The sequence below is a fragment of the Chiloscyllium punctatum genome, chromosome 2, assembly GCF_047496795.1.
Source record: "Chiloscyllium punctatum isolate Juve2018m chromosome 2, sChiPun1.3, whole genome shotgun sequence".
In the NCBI taxonomy this organism is placed as follows: Eukaryota; Metazoa; Chordata; class Chondrichthyes; order Orectolobiformes; family Hemiscylliidae; genus Chiloscyllium; species Chiloscyllium punctatum.
The window spans coordinates 46,253,642-46,275,236 of NC_092740.1; the positions used below are offsets into that span (position 1 = coordinate 46,253,642).

The 21,595-nt window shown below is 42.0% G+C and overlaps 1 protein-coding gene across 1 annotated transcript in view; it reads right to left on the reverse strand.

Moving 5' to 3' along the window:
- Positions 1-21,595, reverse strand: part of LOC140483617 (isocitrate dehydrogenase [NADP], mitochondrial-like) — an 89,385-nt gene that overhangs the window by 12,662 nt on the left and 55,128 nt on the right. The window contains exons 7-8 of the mRNA XM_072581897.1: positions 16,897-17,048; positions 2,206-2,318 (exon numbers count right to left, since the gene is read on the reverse strand). Coding sequence (XP_072437998.1) covers positions 2,206-2,318; positions 16,897-17,048 — 265 coding nt within the window. The remainder of the gene's footprint in view (positions 1-2,205; positions 2,319-16,896; positions 17,049-21,595) is intronic.

A 21,595-nucleotide genomic window follows, 5' to 3' on the forward strand; every position in this document is an offset into this window, starting at 1 on the left:
ACGACTCCTTAAGCAAGACAATCTCAGGCTATTACTTGTGTAGTCTGAGACCACTCTCCCAGCTTTGGGACTAGCCTCCAGATGTAGCGAAGAGGACTTTGCAGAGTCCACAAGGCTGTTCTGCCACTGTCATTTCCAATGCTAGATGGTCCATTCTTTTCTCTTCCTTTATTGAGGCTTTTTCGCTGTTTTAAAAACGGAGTGATTTGCTCGGCCATTTCAGAGGGCAGGAAAGAATCGGCCACACCGCTGTAGGTCAGGAATTACACATAAAATGGATTAACTAAGGGTATGTGTCTCTCCCTCAAAAGGACTTCAGCAAGCTGGGTTTTCACAACAACAGCTAAATGGCCAGCTTTAGACTTTGAATTCTAGATTTTCTTTCATTCAAATTTAAAATTCACCATCTATTATGGTGGGATTCAAAGCCAGACTCCCAGCGCATTATCCAGGTCTCTGGATTCTTTGTCCAGTGACAAAATCATTACATCATTGCCTCTCCCTTGACAGTTGTTCCAAATCTGGAAACCAATCTGACCTTAACTTCAATTTGTATTGAACATTTGTCTAACAGGAGCACACTTAACAATGTGGCCTGTATCCTTATTGCTTCATTTGAAACAAGATGATACAGGGAGCTTTATTGTATTTTCCTCTGTTTTATGTGGAGGACCAGAGTAGGAATGCCTGAAAGGTTCAGACTGTAGTAGCAAATAGATCTTCATATCAACAATGAGGGATCCCAACAGAAAGTTGTGAACACAGCTCAATCCGTCACGCAAGCCAACCTTCCATCTGTTGACTCCATCTGCCTCAAAGGTCCCTTCCACCCCAGTTATGATCTCTTCAAACCTCTTTCCAGCCTTAGGCGACTGTCTGTGTGAAGTTTGCACATTCTCCCTGTGTCTGCGTGGGTTTCCTCCGGGTGCTCCGCTTTCCACCCACAGTCCAAAGACGCGCAGGCCAGGTGAATTGACCATGCTAAATTGCCCATAATGTTAGGTGTATTAGTCAGAGGGAAATGGGTCTGGGTGGGTTACTCTTCGGAGGGTCGGTGTGGATTGGTTGGGCCAAAGGGCCTGTTTCCACACTGTAAGTAATCTAATCTAATCTTCATCAGGCAGAAGATACAAAACCTTAAATAGACGGACCAACAGATTCCTTGTACCATACTTGGGGTGAGATGTAACCCATGTTTATCAATCTGGTTACTGAAATACCCTAGAGAATTTTGAAACATTTCACATTTGTATGCTTTCACCCAAACTCCAGTCCTTCTAAACATTGGAGCACCTTCTTCAGTCTGTCATCACCTGTGTGCATATTTGAAGCTGAAATAAGTGTCTTCCAAATAATGCGCTACTCCCTGAATTGTTCTTAAAATTTGGTTTATTCATCATTGGAAAATTATGAGGCCTGAAGAAACATCAAATAGCAGCCTCTGAAACTGAAACAGACTCGTGCGTATGCATTAATAGTTAAATGTGACTTAGACTCATCAATTAACTCAAGCTGAAGATGACAATTTGTCAGATCTAATTTTGAAGGAAGTCCCCTACCCTGACAACACTGAACAGATCCTCCTCCACATTTGGTCATCTATGGGGGTACCAGCAGTCAAGGGTGGACAAATGCCTGCTTTCTCAAAAACAAAAATTGCGCCACATCAGGTGGCAAATTTACAGATGGAAGAACTTACAACATTCTTTGAGTGAAAAGAAATCAAACAAAAGTGGCTTGCATGGCTTCATATATCACAGCTTTGTTATAATAATAGGGTGACTTATGACAGTGCAAACCAGTGTTCCCTATAAGCTGCAGGATGTGTGAATTCACAGCAACTGGGAACACAAAGAGGAAACAGACTGGCAAACATCAAGCTTAAAGCACTGCAAAGGGCAACAAGTTAACAGCTCACGGAAAACAGAAATGGGAAGGAACAAGTGACACTCATTGTCATTAAAGTTGGTCCCAGTTAAAAGAATCAACTAGCATAAATCTGAGTTTATTCCAGGCATGAGTACTTTGAAAATAATAACATTTATAAGTTGAAACAAAAACATAAGTATCATGCGGTGCTGGCAGACTATATCTACTGTATATACAGTATATGCTGATACCTAGTTTCAGTTGTCAGGGAAGACTAATGGATAAGACATCCTGTGCTGCATTATCTTTTAGTTCCCATATGCAGGGGGCACTGACCTTCTGGTGCTCTCTGAAATGGCGAGTGACTGTTCCATGAGCTGCCTCAGCTTCGATTGTTTTCCCATCTGGACAAATCAACACTGATGTCATCAGGCCAAGAGAACCAAAACCTGCAGAGAAATAATGTTAAGGTGACAAAGCTACACACTCTACAGCCAAGAATTAGTGGGTCTTACCCAAACAGCCATAAAATTTATTCCTGCCAACATAAAATAGAATTGAAAATATCTTCATGCACTCGTCTAAACTCCTGCTTTCTAAAACATCCTACCATTCTGTAATTGGTATTAATTATGTACACTTGCTTTTTGCACAGTTTCATATTAACAGTGTATGTTATTGTTGGAGAATGGAGACATAGTCTTTCAATCATTGGAGATAGTGTTTATTGCACCTGCCTTTAGTTGGTCCCTTATAATCTTGGCATCCTTTTTTAAACTATGAAATGTTCTCTGCACTTCCAAGTAATTCAAACCTTTGCCATTTTTGACAATTTTATTTGAGTGGCAACAACAATCAAATATAAAAGGTAACAGTGGCTAAAGTAGGTTAACCAGTAAAAACTGCAAAGAACAAAACTGACTTAAAAGTCAGAATTCAAAACGACGCACAGCTTTCATCAGCAACTCAGCTGTAGTCTTCTGTTTAAACTCCCTAGATTCCATGGGCAGAATGTTAAATTATTTAGTTCCTGACCAAAGAGTGGGACCTACGTATCAGGTTCGAGGCTGCAGGTTACGCTTTACTGTGGCTGTTTGAACCTAAATGCTTCATGGGAGATGCGGGAAGGTACCCATCCCTCCAATTCTCAGGCCCCTCCCTGGTGACCACAATGTTGTCAGAGTCAGGATAGACAGTCCCTTCCCTGAGAAACAATGAGGTAAGCCAGTCTGCCAAATGAAGCAAGGCTGTGACTGGAGATAGCTGAGGCAGTGAGCAACAGAATGAAGGGTGATTCTCACCTGCAAGATCCAGTGCTTTAACGCACTTAAAAACCTCACCAGCACAAGAAAAGCATCACTGTATCACTCCTAGCCATCAATGTTTCACATTCCTAGCCTTCCCTGACAGGTCACCACTTTGACTGACACAGCTTGCTGTCAAACACAACCCTTTCTCTCCTGTATTCACTTCAAATCTGCATCTCAACAAATATCCTCAGCCACATCCTAATGCTCTCTCACCCCCAATCCTCACAGGTAATATTCTTCAAATATTGTATCCTATTTCTTCACATCCATAACCCTCTGGCTTTTCACATTACAGATGAAAACCCAGGGCTACAAAGAAAGGTAGAGAACCACAGATGAATCTGCTTTCCAGAAATGGAAGAGGACACCCGAGATTACCAAAATATCACTCAGGTGATTAGCAAAAAGATTAGCCAACTAGCCACCAGGATACATAAACATCAACTAGCCACAAAAAGACATGACCCACTCTCACTAGTATCCTCACATACAGATAAGGAAGGGCACCACTTCGACAGGGACAACACATCCATCCTAGGACAAGCCAAACAGACACGCGCAAGAATTCCTCTAAGCACAGCATTCTAGCCGGAACTCTATCAACAAACACATCGAATTAGATCCATCTACCATCCCCTGAGAAAGGGAACAGGAAGTGACATCACCACAGGAAATGATGTCACTAAGCAGAGGAAACCTAAACACATAAATAAAAAACGGGCCATACTACCAGTGCTTCACCCAAAGGAGCATATCAAATGTGGGAAGGAACAGGCACTGGGGAATCAGGAGAGCAGTGGTGAGTTTCTGTCAGATGTCACAAGACACTCTTGAGCGTTGGTCTTTTGGATACCGGCACGGATCCTCATGGAATCATAGAATCCCTACAGTGTGGAAACAGGCCCTTTGGCCCAACAAGTCCACACCAACCGTTGGAAGAGTATCTCACCCAAACCCATTCCCCTATTCTATTACTCTACATTTCCCTTGACTAATGCACCTAACTTACACATCCCTGAAAACTATGGGCAATTTAGCATGGTCAATTTACCTAACCTGCACATCTGTGGATCATAGGAAGAAACTGGAGCACCAGGAGGAAACCCACGCAGACATGGTGAGAATGTCCAAACTCCACACAGACAGCCACCCAAGGCTGGGATCGAACCCGGGTCTCTGGTGCTGTGAGGCAGCAGTGCTAACTGAGCCATTGTGCCACCCCAAGGGTCCTCACGGGTCATAATGAAAATAAACTTGTAGCTCAGTAATAAGGAATGTGTTTGCTGCTGTCAGCATTTCCAGAGACAGTGCATATGCTTTAAGAGAGATTGGAGGAGTCCATCTTGAGCATGCTATGTTGTCTCAGGCATTTACACTAATTTTTGCACCAATGTAAAGAGTAGTCACCTGCATGGAGAATCGGGCATGGCATATAGAGCTAAGTGCAATGCTTGCCCTGAGCGTTCCCCTATGCTCTGCTGCAATTCTGAAGGAGATACAGCATAACCTCACCTTGGTGGCCCACTAACACACAACTGATTGAATTCTCCCTTTTTTTCAAAAAACACACATTTGGGCACAGGATATGCACACTAGCAGCAAGGCCTGTATATATATTACTCATCCCTAATAGTGCTCAAGACAGTGTTGATGAGGGACATTCTTGAATTGCTGCAGTCCTACAACTGTAGTACACTGTCAGAATAGTGATCTAAAAGGACCTTGATTTTCAAACTTCACAATCTGATTTTCACACCCTCAAGCTCCATGGACTGAGATGGTTTTAAAAGGAAAATATTGGGTGTGGTTGAAAAAAGACATTTTGTTGAAGTTTTTCATCTTGTGCTCATCAGCACTGTTTGTGTGATATACTAAAGTGAAAGAAAAACACAAAAGAATGTGTATACATATGGGTGCCTGTTTCAACACAATTAATAAGTGATAGCTGATTTATTTCTCAAGCAAATCAAAGTCAATCTGCCTTGTTTAAAATGTAAACAAAGCTTGGCAGGTAACTGCCATTCATCATTAACTGGTACATTTCCAATGGCAATGTCTCTATGAATAAGAGAGTGTACTTGTTAATAAAAAAGCAGTGTCCCTTCATGCAGTACAAATGTTGGTTTCCCTCTACTTTAAAATTTCTTATGATTTGTCCCAATGAGTGCCATCAACAAGTTTTAAAATGTGTCTTTTTTTCAACAATACTGAAGTTCTGTACTGCCAAATAACTACTTAGAAAACACGGACTTAAAATGATGAAGCAATCAGCTCACCAGTTGGGTCAGCCAAGCTTATGAAACCAAAGTGGAATAAACAAAATCATCTAAACTGAAATTGACATCTTTATCAAAAGACACCAAAACTAGTGCTCCCAGTCAGGTGTAAAGAAACCCTTACTTTCTAATCGTGTGTACATGTGCATGATAAGTTTCACTGACTCAAGATGCAAGATGTCACCTGTAATTATCAAGCTTAGGAACAATGAACTGAAACACCGTAATAGACACACCAGTTGAATTTCAGCAAGTTGTTTTTGGCATAGCCTGGGAGATTAATGCATGACCTCAGAACTGGAGAAAGCTCTCTCAGCCCCGCTCAAAGGTCAAAGCATCTGATGACAACACATACTGGTGAGAAACACTCAGGCATCAAGAATGCAAGCAGGTCTGAAATATTTGCTATTTCTGCAGATGACTTTTGTGAATTTTCCAAGGGCTTGACCAATCGGGGACATCAAGTCCATTGGTTTTACTACCTTGGAATGTTTTTCATGGCTCTCGATGGCTTGCGAACAGTGAGCCCTTTCAATCTGTCTGCTTTGGGACCTGGATGTCTGTATTTTTTTGCTCCCAAAAATACCTCTGATCTTTTGTTTTACTGAGACACATCTGCCCCATGCCTTCTAGCGCTGTTTCTGTTTGTCAGGAAATGTTGAACTGCTCTTTTACACTTGCTAATGTCTTCTGGTGGCTCTCTGGTTTCCAACCTCACTGCTCAGACCATTGAGTTGAGATGTCATGTTGCAGCTGTACAGGACATTAGTGAGGCCACTTTTGGAGTACTGTGTATAGCTCTGGTTGCCCTATTTGATGTGATTAAACTGGAAAGGGTACTAAAAAGATTAACAAGGATGTTACGGAGACTGGAGAATTTCAATTATTAGGAGAGGCTGGGAAGGCTGGGACATTCTTCCCTGGAGTGTTAAGGGTTGAGGGACGACCTTATAGAGGTTTATAAAATCTTGAGGGGCATAGATGAATGAACAGCAAAGGTCTTTTCCCCAGGGTAGGGGAGTTCAAAACCAGAGTGTGTATTTTTAAGGTGAGAGGGGAAAAATTTAAAAGGGATCTGAGGGATAACTTTTCATACAGAGAGTGGTCCCTTTATGGAATGAACTGTCAGAGGAAATGCTAGATGCAGGTACAGATACAACATTTAAAATACATTTGGATAGGTACACAAATAGGAAAGATTTAGAGGGATATGGGCCAAGTGCCGGCAAATGGGAGTGGTTTAGTTTGGGAAACCTGGTCAGTATGGATGAGTTGGTCCAATATATGACTATAACTAAAGAACCATGATCTCAGGTTAAACCCTTTATGCCTCAATGTTACTTTAAGGACTTTAAAATGTACTTTATTTTAATTTCCTTTTACAGTGCACACTACCTTCTTTGAAAATGTTGTTCCTATGCATATATGCCTGATGTAACATTTTTATTTTGTTTTCAGGGTTAGTAGATAATAAAATTGCTATTTGTTTCACTCATGAAAACCTTGTAATTCACGCTTTAATGATACAATAGACATTAACTAATCACATTCTTATTAAAGACAGGTATAGCCTCATGATGAAAAGAACAGTAAACACTGTTGCTGCCAATCCAGGAGTGAAGACAGGAGGGCCAATACATACCTCCTAATCTGACAGTAACAACACCCAAGGTGCTGTTAGGGTGAGAGTTCCAGGTCACTGACCCAGTGACAGTGAAGGAACGGTGGCAAAGTTCCAATTCCAGATGGTGTTTGGCTTGGAAGGATGCTTACTGATAATGTTTCTCTCATTACACTACTGCTTATATTTTTCTGGACTGTAGCGGTCATAGGTTTGATAGGTGATGCTGAAGAAGCCATGGCAAGTTGTTGCACTGCATCTTGTAGAAGGTACACTTTACGGCCATTGTTCACCAATAGACAGAGGGAGTGTGGGTTAAAAATGGCGAATGAACTGTTCATAAATGGGCTGTTTTGTCTTGGATTATGTATGGTTTCTTGAGTGTTTTTGCAACTACACACATCAAATAGGAGCAAACAGCACGCCTTATGTGTGCCTTCCATTCAAAAGTTGACAGGGAGTTAGGAAGTGAGTTACTTAGTTAATCAGATGCCTTCCAGCCCTGACCTGCTCTTGTTTGTATGACTGGTCCAGTTCAGCTTCTGGTCAATGGTGCCCTCAGAATAGGGGATTCAGTGATGGTAATGCCATTTAAGATCAACAGATGGTTCGATTCCCTTTTGTTGGATATGCACATTGTCTGGTACTTTTGTGGCCTGAATGTGACTTGCCACTTATCACGACAGGTCTGAATGTAGTCTAGGCCTTGATGCATGTGCACATGGTCAGTTTCAGTACCTGAGAAGATGAGAATGGTGCTGAACACCATATCATCATCAGCAAACATCCCCACTTCTGGATATTTTTAGTCAACTTGTTCAGATGGGTAATGATACACTTCTGGACCTGAACCCAAGCCTCCTGGCTCAAAGCTAGGGGTACTACCACAGCACCACAAGAGCCCTCAACATCCCAACTTCTGACCTTATGAAAGATGACAAAACATTGATGATACAGCTGACAATGAGAGCTGACTGGAACACTTTGTAAGGCAGATAATTATGGCATTTGCTGAGAATTGTAACGAAGACCATAAAGAAGTAAGTTCATAATAAAGTTGGAAAATAACAAACATGTTGCTCCATAACCATCTCTTGTGAGTGGTGGGGGGATGAACGTCAATTTGGTTGAATTCCTTTTCATAAGCAACTGTATTTAGTGTCAACAGCTCCTCAAAATGTTAGGCCTAGCCTGAAAAACTCTTACCCTTGTGGATAAGATTAGCCTCAACAATGGGGAGATGGTGGCATATGCTAAGTTCCTGATCTAGTAATTCAGGCTAATGCTCTGGGAACATGGGGTCAAATCTCTCCATATCGACTGGTGGAATTTAAATTCAACTTACTGAAACTAGTTTTGAAGTTGTAAGGGTAACCATGACAACTATGAGAAGGCAAGGGTATGAGTGTAATGATAGCTGATTGGCTGCTGGAATGAGAGGTGCTGAGGGTTATTTAGAGATAGGAATAGGGCACAGGGCTTTGGACAGACCTCTCTGCTGTTGGTACGCACACTTGCATAGTGAAATGTGTGTGGACACATCTAGCAGAGATTTCTTTGGCAGCCCTGAGTGCAGCAGTAGAAGTTGTGGGTATGTCTGATTCCTCCCTGTCCTCAGAGGCCTAAGTAATTATCCAGTGATGTTTGACAGTGAAGAGGTCAAGATACACGTGTGTTAACTCCAAGCCACTTGAAAGCAATTCCAAAAGTGTTGCACACCAAGTTTGATCAGAAGGATTTCAGTGCTTGCAGCACCCCCAACTGGTCAGTTTCTGTAAGAGATCATTTCTCCTCTTGCAAGCATGGCAAGCTGTAGAGAGATCATGGAACCAGTAAGCAGTTGCTGAAGTCAGAATGAAAGGCTGAAGTTAATTGGGTCCATGAATACTTTTAATTCGTTTTGGAACACGGGAATGGGAAACCTGAAAGCGGGTAGGGGATGTCAGGTTTCCAACCTATACCACTGTTTAGGCATTTCACCCAAACCTGTGCCCACAACCACTTGCCTATTAATTATCTTGCATAGCTTGGAATTTTGTTTGAAAGAAATTCAATTGTGCAACTTGCAGGGCTGACTCATGCACCTCCAAAGCTGTATGTAATGCAGTGAAATAGCCACAAGCCCAATGTTATGCCCATATCCCATAACAGCAACATCACCCCACATAATCAGCAAAGCTGCACTGTCTTTACCCTCACCACTTCCAGGTCTAATATTGTACAAGCCTGATAGGGTGCATGGCCACATGCTTTACTGACTCTTTGAATACAATGCAATACACTCTCTGTTTCATCAACCACTCTGGCTCAAAAAGAGCATCCATGACATATTTTTTCACTTTCTCTGCAAATCATCCTGTGGCTTTTGGGAGCTACTCAATTAAATAGAATCATGTGACATTTTCCACTTCTAATTCAGTGACCACTTACAATTGAGCATTCACAGAATTCTTCTTCCCAAACCAACTTGAGCTAAATTGAATCCAAAGCCACTGAATGCCTTATCTGTATCAGTTGTCAAAGACTTCCCTGATTTATTAATCTTATTGAATGAAAGAAATTTCCCAAATTCTTTCCATAAGAACAAATTTCTAATAGTTCTGGACTTTTGACTGCTGTTACTGCCAAAATTAAAATCCCTGCAAGTTACCATCCTTCTCTCTGTTTCTCCTTCTACCTTGTTCCCTTGCAAGACCTATGACAAAATATAACTCACCAAAGCACACTCAGCAAAAGGGAGGGAACTGCAACTTGCTGCCAGATTCATTCACATTCTTCTCAAAGTCAACACGGTAGCAAGAACTCAGGCCTGGCTGACTGGAACACTTTGTAAGGCAGATAATTATGGCATTTGCTGAGAATTGTAACGAAGACCATAAAGAAGTAAGTTCATAATAAAGTTGGAAAATAACAAACATGTTGCTCCATAACCATCTCTTGTGAGTGGTGGGGGGATGAACGTCAATTTGGTTGAATTCCTTTTCATAAGCAACTGTATTTAGTGTCAACAGCTTCTCAAAACTAGAGTTCCGGTTGACATCCACATATACTGAAATAACATTATTTCAGGTTAAGGGATCTTTATAATATTTTCACTTCTTCTTCATTAAAGTGACTTCCTTTCACATGAGGGAATGAAAGTCACATTCCTCGTCCCTCTTGATGATAGCAAATAGATTAACTGAGAACATCAATGAGGTTTTGAAGTTCATTGTAAGATGAATACCATTTTAGTTAGAACAATTTGCATGTATTGTAAGGGCCTGTAACAGAAGCAAAATTCTCAACATGCATGAAAGCAGATGTTAAGTCATAAGCAATTAGAAAGAGAAGATAAATCAAGGTAATGGATTTTGAAAAATACAATGTGATGTGCAGAACTGAACAGGTTTAGACCTCAACATTAAAAGCTCAGCTTTGAGGTAGCTGAAGACTTAGCTAACAAAGGGAGGGGATTTATATTTTATGCTTTGCTCATGGGATGGGGTTGTCTCATACTACGCATCCCTAATTGCCCAGAGGGTGGGTTAAGAATCAATCACATTGCTGTGAATCTAAAGTCATATGGGCCAAACCAGGTAACGATGAAAGATTTCCTTCTCTAAAAGGGTAGGGGCATTTAGTAGATGATGAAATGAGCATGTTTGATGAACTGTAGTATGAAGAGAGATTTGACAAAGTGGGCCTGTTTTAAAAAATGAGAGGTAATCTCATTGAAACTTATTCCTTTCAATGGTAAAGAGGATAGACAGGTAGATGTAGGTCAGATATTTCCCCTAATTGGGAATTGAGAATCCAGAACAAGAAAGCACAAATTAAAAATAATGGGGATAGTACTTAGGATCAAGAGAATTCTTTTTTTAAACTCAGAAATTTGTGAATCTTTGGAATTCTCTACCCTCAAGGCTATGGATGTTGAATCTTTAAAAATATTTAAAAGTATGGATTGATAGATTTCGGATTACGAACGGTGCACTGAGCTCTGGGGCTAGTGTGGATAAAAGGTATTGAAATCCATGATCAGCCATGATAATATTAATCATGAAGCAAGCTCAATGGCCTGAATGGCAACACCCTGTTCCTATGTTTCTAAGGTGTCGAGTTTAAAACTCACCTTAAGGTCAAACAGGATACCATGACCTTGAATGATCTTGTTCATTGCAAGAGTGTGGGTAGACAAAGAGATGGAATCAGTGGTAATGATTATTTAAATTAGATTCCCTAGTGTGGAAACAGGCCCTTCAGCCCAACAAGTCCACACCGACCCTCCGAAGAATAACCCCACCTAGTCACATTTCCCTCTGACTAATGCACCTAACACTATGGACAATTTAGCATGGCCAATTCACCTAACCTGCACATTTTTGGACAGTGGGAGGAAACCGGAGCACCCAGAGGAAACCCACACAGACACGGGGAGAATGTACAAATTCCACACAGACAGTAGCCCGAGGCTGGAATCGAACCTGGGACTCTAGTGCTATGAGGCAGCAGTGCTAACCACTGAGCCACCATGCTGTCCTGGACTGGAGTTTGCAGCAAATGATGAATTTGAGCTTCCCGATGATGAGTTGGAGGAAGCTCAGATTTGATTTAAATAAGCAGTTGGACCACAAGGAGGCAGATGAGTGTTTGAGAGAAGTAAAGGAGAGATGGAGTTAAGTATCATTTGCCCTTTGTCCCAATGGATGTTGTCACTTATGGAACAGCCTACTGATAAACAAGTGCAAGGCATGAAGGAGGAATTGGAGGCTAAGATAATGTGTGGAGAAGGGATAAAAGGCAATTGCTACATTACACAAGTTACACAGAAACATAGGAATATAATTCTGACAGGGCAGAGACATAAAGTTGAACAAACTTTGAAAGTTGTACATGTGTAGAGGGACCTCAAGTTTCTATGCATGATTTTCTAAAGGTGGCCAAGCAAATTGAATCAGTTGTTAAGGCGACTTATAGATTCCTTGGCTTTATAAACAGAAGCATAGTGTATAAAAGCAAGGAAGTGATGCTACACCTATACAAATCACTGGTCACCACATTTGTAATATTGCATTTAGATCTGGGTGCCTGATTTAAGGAAGGATACTAAAGCCCTGGAGAGTGTGCAAAGGAGATTTACTGGAATGATGGTAGGATTGAGGGATCTTAGATACCAGGAAAGATCAGAGAGATTGAGCTTATTCCTCTTGGTGTAGAGAAGATTAAGAAGTGAACTTATTGAGGTGTTCAAAATTTTGACAGGGTGAAGAAGAATATTCTGATTCCACTACTTGATATGTTAGTAAATAGACGTCACAATTTCAAGATTATCAGCAAGAGAGCTAGGAGTGAGATGAGGAGAAACTTCTTTATTCAGAGAGTTGTTAAAATTTGCAATGTGCTGCCTGGGAGAGTGGTGGATGTGGATTTGATCAGAGGTTTCAAAAGAGAGCTGGAAATATATTTGAAATTCAAGATTTAGAGGGCGACAGAGATAGGGCTGGAGAATGGGACCAGCTGGGTAGCTCTTTTGGGAACCAGTACAGACCAGATGGGTCGAATGGCCTCCTTTGGTACTGTAAAATTCTATGACTAAAATAACAAGAGGTCAATGGCATTGGTCGCCATATCAAATGCTTTGGGAAGAAAGAAATGGAAAAGGATAAACTAACAAGACAGGGTCATGGGTGATTTTGGAGAGCAGTCTTGATAAAAATGGGATAGCAATATCTTGTACAACTCAATATGATGGAAGTCTGATGTCTTCTCACCAACATAAGATATTTCCAAAAACAGGAATACCAGCAGCTCAGCCAAATGCAGGCGATTAGACAATGACCTAACCAGTAAACTAAATTTACAACCTCGCCAGCATTTTACTGGAGTCAGGATGGCCTCCCACCACAGGGGGAGACAAACAGGTACATTGAGGTGGGAGCTTATCTGAATCAATCCAATGCAGAGAACAAAATATAGTTGAAAATTTGGCAGCTCATTGATAACTACTGCTGGTGTAACAACTGTTACTCTATTTATAATTTAACTCAGAAGAGGCCACTGCCAAGTTACATTACCGACTTTCGGTCTTGGCAATAGAAGGGAAGGAAGTCAATTTGATGGAAATCCGTCATGGAGTCTTTACCAATTCTTTATCGCTACAATGCCATCCTTACCTGGTCTGGCCTACATGAGACTCCAGATACACAGCAAGGTGGTTGACTCTTAACTGCCCTCTGGGCAATAATGTCATTGATGCCCACATCCCATGAATGAATTAAAAAGAAAACCTCTTTACAATAACAACTTTCATTCATGTAACATCTTTTATGCAGCAAGGTATCCCAAGCCATATCACAGGAGCATATCAAAGCACATATTTTTCTCTATGCTGCTGTTGTACACTTTTGGTAACTCAAATGAATGTGTCTACCTGCATGACAGAGCTGACAGCAAGCTGTTCATTTTGGTCAGAACAAGACCAAGGTGTGTAAGCTCATAGTCATGGTTGCTGATGAACCCATATTGAAACTCACTTGCAGCAATTTGTAGACCAGTGTTCTATGCCTGCAAGGAGTTTGAACTGAAAATCAGCGTCAGGCATACCACAGTTGTTGGTTAGGGCATCAACTCAATCATCATTGACAACCTCACACTGCAGCTCATCAACAGCTTCATGTAACTTCAATCGACATTTACCACAGGCTATATCTTGATGCCAAAACCAGTACCAAGGCTACCTGGGCTACAGTTGTCATGTTAAAGATGAGAGGTTGAGTGGACTAACAGCAAACTAACCAAAATATAAAGCCCTGTGTCTAACACGTTTGTGACTTAGCTGCCCTACTTTACAGTAGTAAGCCATTGACAACTAACGCAAGCCAAGCAAAATGACAGAATTGCTGACCTTTAGAAGTTTTAGAATATCCAGTGTGGAAACAGGCCCTTCAGCTCAACAAGTCCACACTGACCCTCCGAAGAGTATCCCACTCAAACCCATTTCACTACCCTATTACTCTACAGTTACCCTGTCTAAGGCACCTAATGCCTCAACAATATGGGCAATTTAGCATGGCCAATTCACCTGACCCGCACATCTTTGGACTATGGGAGGAAACCAAAGCACCTGGCAGAAACTCACAGAGACACGGGGAGAATGTGCAAACACCATACAGACAGTCACCCGAGGCTGGAATCAAACCCGGGACCCTGGTATGGTGAGGCAGCAGTGCTAACCACTGAGTCACTGTGCTGCCATCTCCGTCATCACTGGGCACCTCCTGGCAGGACAGAGTGCCAAAGGTAGAAGTACACTAGCATGCAGGCATTCCCAGCACATTGACTCTTTTGAGTCAATGGTGACTCTATCAGCTGGATCTCGAGAACTGAATGGATGATGATCACATCCCTAAAGACATGCTCTATAGCAAGCTAGCTATTCGCATAAAACCAACAGGTCACCAATATCTGCAAAACAAATGCCTCTATAAGTGAGACTTATAGAGTGGGACCGTATTGTTGAAGAGGAGAGTGTGAAACGGACTGATAAGCAAGAAGTGATACCTGTTAGGAAGGAAGATGTGTTGGACATTTTGAACAACTTGAGGATAGACAAGTCCCCCGGGCCTGACGGGATATATCCTAGGATTATGTGGGAAGCAAGAGAGGAAATTGCAGTACCGTTGGCAATGATCTTCTCGTCTTCACTGGCAACGGGGGTGGTACCAGGGGACTGGAGAGTAGCGAATGTTGTGCCCCTGTTCAAAAAAGGGAATAGGGATAACCCCGGGAATTACAGGCCAGTTAGTCTTACTTCTGTGGTAGGCAAAGTAATGGAAAGGGTACTGAGGGATAGGATTTACGAGTATCTGGAAAGACACTGCTTGATTAGGGACAGCCAGCACGGATTTGTGAAGGGTAGGTCTTGCCTTACAAGTCTTATTGATGTAGTGTACATGGATTTTAGTAAGGCATTTGATAAGGTTCCCCATGGTAGGCTTATGCGGAAAGTCAGGAGGCATGGGATGGAGGGAAATTTGACCAATTGGATAGAAAACTGGCTAACCGGTCGAAGTCAGAGAGTGGTGGTAGATGGTAAATATTCAGCATGGAGTCCAGTTACAAGTGGAGTTCCGCAGGGATCAGTTCTGGGTCCTCTGCTGTTTGTAATTTTTATTAATGACTTAGATGAGGGAGTCGAAGGGTGGGTCAGTAAATTTGCAGATGATACAAAGATAGGTGGAGTTGTGGACAGTGAGGAGGGCTGTTGTCGGCTGCAGAGGGACTTAGATATGATGCAGAGCTGGGCTGAGGAGTGGCAGATGGAGTTCAACCCTGCCAAGTGTGAGGTTGTCCATTTTGGAAGAACAAATAAGAATGCGGAATACAGGGTTAATGGTAGGGTTCTTGGTCAGGTGGAGGAACAGAGGGATCTTGGGGTCTATGTACATAGATCTTTGAAGGTTGCCACTCAGGTGGATAGAGTTTGTAAGAAGGCCTATGGAGTATTATCGTTCATTAGCAGAGGGATTGAATTCAAGAGTCGTGAAGTGATGTTGCAGCTGTACAGGACTTTGGTTAGGCCACATTTGGAGTACTGTGTGCAGTTCTGGTCGCCTCACTTTAGGAAAGATGTGGAAGCTTTGGAGAGGGTGCAGAGAAGATTTACCAGGATGTTGCCTGGAATGGAGAGTAGGTCGTACGAGGATAGGTTGAGAGTTCTCGGCCTTTTCTCGTTGGAACGGCGAAGGATGAGGGGTGACTTGATAGAGGTTTATAAGATGATCAGAGGAATAGATAGAGTAGACAGTCAGAAACTTTTTCCCCGGGTACAACAGAGTGTTACAAGGGGACATAAATTTAAGGTGAAGGGTGGAAGGTATAGGGGAGATGTCAGGGGTGGGTTCTTTACCCAGAGAGTGGTGGGGGCATGGAATGCGCTGCCCGTGGGAGTGGTAGAGTCAGATTCATTGGCGACCTTTAAGCGGCATTTGGATAGGTACATGGATGGGTGCTTAATCTAGGATAGAAGTTTGGCACAACATCGTGGGCCGAAGGGCCTGTTCTGTGCTGTATTGTTCTATGTTCTATGTTCTATGTTCTATGTTCTCTCAGGGATCAGAAATGATGCATGAGAAGTCCTCAGTGCTGACCAGAGTGGCTGGAGACAAACAGTCATGGGGAGCAAGGGAAAACTTACAGACCTAAAGAAATGACCAAAGGATGAGAAAGAGGACCTGCTAGAAGGAAAGCCCTTAGGCTGACCTTGGCCCAACACAAATCATCTGTGCCAGCTGCAGAAGAGATTACCCAATAATGAATGAGCCTCGACTATCTCCCAGACTCTGAAATCCAGGAATGACCTGCACTCCCACTGGGTACAGTTCATCACATCATCTGATGGACAGATGCCATCATTAAATAAAATCTCACACACAGTAACATCAGGAAATTTTAGGACAGTTTGGTCTTGTAAGGAGCTGCCAAGGAGCCTCTTAAAGGGGTAGAAAGGTAAAAGATGCAGGGAATAAAATCTCTCACAGCAGTAATATGGTACTTAGACTATTTACAGCAACTGATGTCACCAGAACTAAAAACCTATCGGTGTCTTCAATTAATAGGTGACATCTCTTTATTCACATTCTTTGTAATTCATTTCATTTTTTTAAAAAGAAATCATTGCACATATCTGCAGATGTTTTTGTGTATTTAATAGCCAGTTAAAATGAATGTATTTTGGCAATAGTTCTATGAATAAGGAGTATGCTGATAAAGTGCTTGCTATGTTTCAGCTTAAGTAGCTAAGCCAAAAACACAGTTGTTTCTCTTTAATGAGAATTACCTTGTGCCAGAATGTCAGATTGAACATCTCCGTCATAGTTCTTACAAGCCCAGACAAATCCTCCGGAGGACTTCAGCATCTGAGCCACCATATCATCAATTAACCGATGCTCATACCAGATGCCTAGCTTATCAAAAGCTGCTTTGTAATGTCTGTGGAACAAAGACGACCAGACAAAAATCAAACAATGTGATAAATATCAATCATTATTAACCACAGACTCTTCATACTGTCACATATTCTAGTAAGATCCTGCTTCTTTGCAGTAAAAGCCTAAACTGTTCACAGTTCAGTAAAATGCTATTATATTAGTCTATGCAGACAAAGGAACAGAATTTGTGCAGAAGTGACCTTGTGAAAATATGGGACCCATATTGAAGATTGTTCTGGTATATTTGTTTGATATGGTTTCTCTACACCACGGGAAGTCAAGATTGTGCATTGTCCAAGTATTTTAACAGTGGGACTTCTGTAGTTAAATCTCAGGATCTGATTACAACATACATCCAGCTGAAAGCAAAATGGACTTTGCATATTCAACGGCAAAAGCTCCAGATGGTCAGTGTTGAATTGCTGGACTAAATGGTGAAGATTTTCACACACCGTTTCCTAGAACGACCTCTGCTGGAGACCTTGTGCCTGCACAGTTACACTGTCACCGGAAAAGCACTAACTTATGCATTGTCAAATACAAAATAGTCTTTGCTGGGAGGCAAGAGAAAAAGAATAGAATTACAAAACAGATCTTTCATGATTGTTTGTACCTGGGTTTCCTCCTTTATAAACCTTCATCAATTTTTGATGGGCTGTCACATAGAATCTGAGGTATATATTTGTGATGAGAGCCTTGTGTAGTCATCAGCATCATTGTGTTAGGTAGCAAAGGAAAAAAAATGATTCATGGTAATGCAATTCCTCAATTACCACTGTAGCCTTGATTAGTCTCAGTTGCAACACTTCCACTGAAATGCACTAGCAAGAGTAGGCCGTAAGCCTTTCCTGGTAGACAATAGAATCATGCCTGATCTGCAATTTAATTCTATATACTTACCTCCATCTACTATCACTGCATACCATCGTTAACAAAAAAAAAGTAATTTTCAATTAGTAATTGACCCAGCATCAACTGAGTTTCAAACGTCATCTGCCTTTCCATGATCTAATACCTGCCAACATTTGCACTCAAAGCTCACCTGAATAAAAGATATAGTTAGGTTGAGGTGCTAATAGCTGTTACACCACACACCAGTAAGAAGTCAACGCTATCAAGGGAGAAAAAACAGTGAAAAGAATAACCTTGTGCTTTATACTTGCATTATATTAGGCTGACTTCTATGTTCACTTTCTTTCCTGAATTATGATTTGATTGTTATTGCCACAGGTACAGTGAAATGTTTTGTTTGGTGTGCAGTACAGGCACATCATACCATACAAAGTGCATAAGGATAATAAAACAGAGCAAGGTGTAAAATGTTACAGCTACAGAGAAAGTGCACAAATAGTGAGGTCAACATTAAATTTAAAATTTGAGGGGTCCATTCAGCAAGTACAAAGTGGTTCTTGAATCTGGTGATATATGTGCTTAAGCTGCCTTGATGGAAGAGATTATAACTGGGATGGGAGGAGTTTTTGATAATGTTGGCTGCCTGCCTGAGGCAGCAGAAAGTGCAGATGGATTCAGTGGATGGGAAGTTTCTTTGCATAATGGACTGGGCTGTTATCACAACTCTCTGTAGTTTCTTACGATCCTGTGCAGAGCAGTTGCTGTACCAAGCCATGATGGATCCAGATAGAATGCTTTCTATGGTGCATCTATAAACATTGGTAAGAGCCCTTCCTGCCATGCAAATTTCCTTAGCCTCTTGAGGAAGCAGAGGCACTGTTGTGCTTTCTTGATTGTTGTGTTGATGTGGGTGGAGCAGGACAGATTGTTGGGGATCATCACTCCTAGGAACTTAGTGCTCTTGACAATATACTCCACCTCAGCCCCATTGATGTAGATAAGGGTATGCCCTCCACTCCGCTTCCTGAAGTCAATGACCAGCTCTTTTGTTTTGCTGATGTCGAGGGAGAGATAGTTATCTTGCCACCAAGTATTCTGTCTCATCACTGTTTGAGATCGGACTACAACAGTGGTGTTGCCAGCTAACCTGTGGATGGAGTTAGGACAAAATTTGACCAGACAGTCACGAGTGTACAGGGAGTATAGTAACGGACTGAGTATGCAACCTTGTGGAGCGCCAGTGTTGAGGTGAAAAGGTGTAGTTGCCTGTTCTCACTGATTGCAGTCTGTGTGTCAGAAAGTTAAGGATTCAACTGCAAAGGGCGGAACAGAGACTTACGTGAGATGATAGGGACCTTGGAATGTTTATAATCTGGCTCATGATCTGGTAATGATATTGCTTCTTTTTGGATGGCAAGTAAAGAGTAATCTAATTTACTTCTGTACTGGGGAAAGATTTCACACACACTTTTTGTACAACTTCTGTTCTGACTTAGCAGTGAGGAATTAAGCAGTGTTACAGACACCTAAAAAGCAGCACAATTTTTTCAACAGAATAGCCGAGAGGGCAAAAAGATGTAAAATAAAAGATCAAAAATTCAGAACAAAGAAGTTAATTTGTTTAAGTGAAGCAAAACACAAAGTGTAGGGAGCGGAAAAAGGAAATACAAGGGCAAATAGAAGGTAACTTAAAAAGAACACTGAAGTCTTTTCTAAACATCTAAAGAGTAAAAGTCAAAATAATAGTCAAAGGAAGGGTGAGGTCGATTAGGGACTGAAAAGGAAATCTTGCATTGGCTAAGGTACTAAATTAGTACTTTTTATCTGTTTGCACAAAAATGCAGCTAATGTCACAACAAAGGAGGAGGGAGTAGGGCAATTGGACAGGATAAAATTAAAGAAAAGCACAAAATGTAGGCAGTACACAAAACAGAAACATCATGAGTTCTGGATGGGATGTGTAGCTTTTCAAAGTTAGCCCATCTCTGCTGGCTGACTGGGCCTGTTTTAAGTTTTTCAGGCAATGGTACTTTAATTATTCTCAACACACTCAACCACTCTTTGTGGAAGCATTATAGAGTCATAGAGTTGTAGAGCACAGAAACAGACCCTTCAGTCCAACTTGTCAATGCCAACTAGATATCCTAAATTAGTCTTGTCCCATTTGCCAGCACTTGGACCATATCCTTCTAACCCCTTCCTATTCATATACCCTTCTTGATGCTTTTTAAATGCTGTAATTGTACTAGCCTCCACCATTTCATCTGGCAGCTCATTCCATAAAAAAGCTATCCTTTAGTCCCCTTTTAAATCTCTCCCCTCTCAGCTTAAATCTATGTTCTCTAGTTTTGGTTTCCCCACTCTGGGGAAAAGACCTTGAGTACTCACCCTCTCGATACCCCTCACGATTTGTAAACCTTTATAAGGTCACCCCTCAGCCTCTGACGCTCCAGGGAAATCTGCCCCAACATATTCAGCCTCTCCCTGTAGCTCAAACTCTCCAAACCTGGCAACGTCCTTGTAAATCTTTTCTGAACCCTTTCAAGTTTCACAACACTCTTTGTTTTGGCAGGGTGACCAGAACTGAGAGCAGTTTTGAATTGCATGTTTGTTACCTTGAAGACAATCTTATATTGATGGCTTCTAATTTTGCTTTTCCCAACAATGAGAAACACTGGGAGATGTTTAATGAATGTGACAGGGGTTAAGCCAGAGAGAGGCCTGTCTTGCTTCTTTTCGGCGATGCCCACTGAATTAGGTGCCACTCATGCACTCGATAGACCAGTGGCAGGTCTGTCCCAGAGTCAAGCCTGCCACTCACCTGAGGTACAGGATTGGGGATGGACATTCCTGATGGCAGCTGGGTATTCAAAGGCTAGGGATTGTGCTGCAATTGGAGTATTGGGGAGGGTCAGCAGCAAGGAAAATGAGGTGGCTCTCAACAGCATCCCTCTGCCCAATACTGGGCCCCTCTATCAGGCAGTGAAGGAGTACCTATGAAGGAGTACCTCTGAAGGAGTGATGCCTGTCCACCTGCCCACTAAAAGCCCCAGGTGAATTTCCACACCTTGGAATGCATGGTAGCTAAACCCACCAATGACGCAAATATTGGGGGTGGGGGGTGGGAAGGGCATGGGAATACGTTTCAAAAAGGAATATAGATATATTTTAGACTATGCAAATAAGTGGCAACTAGCACAATAAACCTTGCTCATCTAACCTGTTTAGCCTTTAGGGAACTTTGATGTAGTGGGAATACAAGGTCCTAGTGATCTTGTGGGTGTTAGAGTCAATGCAGCAGAGTCTATTTGCCCAAAATTAGGCCCAGGAATGTTCCAACTAGGAGAAAGTATTCATTGAATCATGACAGTGTGAACAGGCTATTCAGTCTATCAAGTCTACACCGATCCTGTAGACTTGAGCATCCCACCCAGCCCCAGCCCCAGCCCCAGCCCCCTCACCCCATTTCCTATGGCCAACACACCTGGCCTATACATTTAGCATGGCCAATCTACCTAAGCTGTACGTCTTTGGACTGTGGGAGGAAACTGGAACACGTGAAGGAAACCCACACAGACACAGGGAGAACTAACAAACTTCACACAGACAGTTACCCAAAGCTGGAATTAAACGCATTTCTCTGGTGTGGTGAGGCAGCAGTGCTAACCACTGAGTCACCATGTGTCCCCTGCTAAC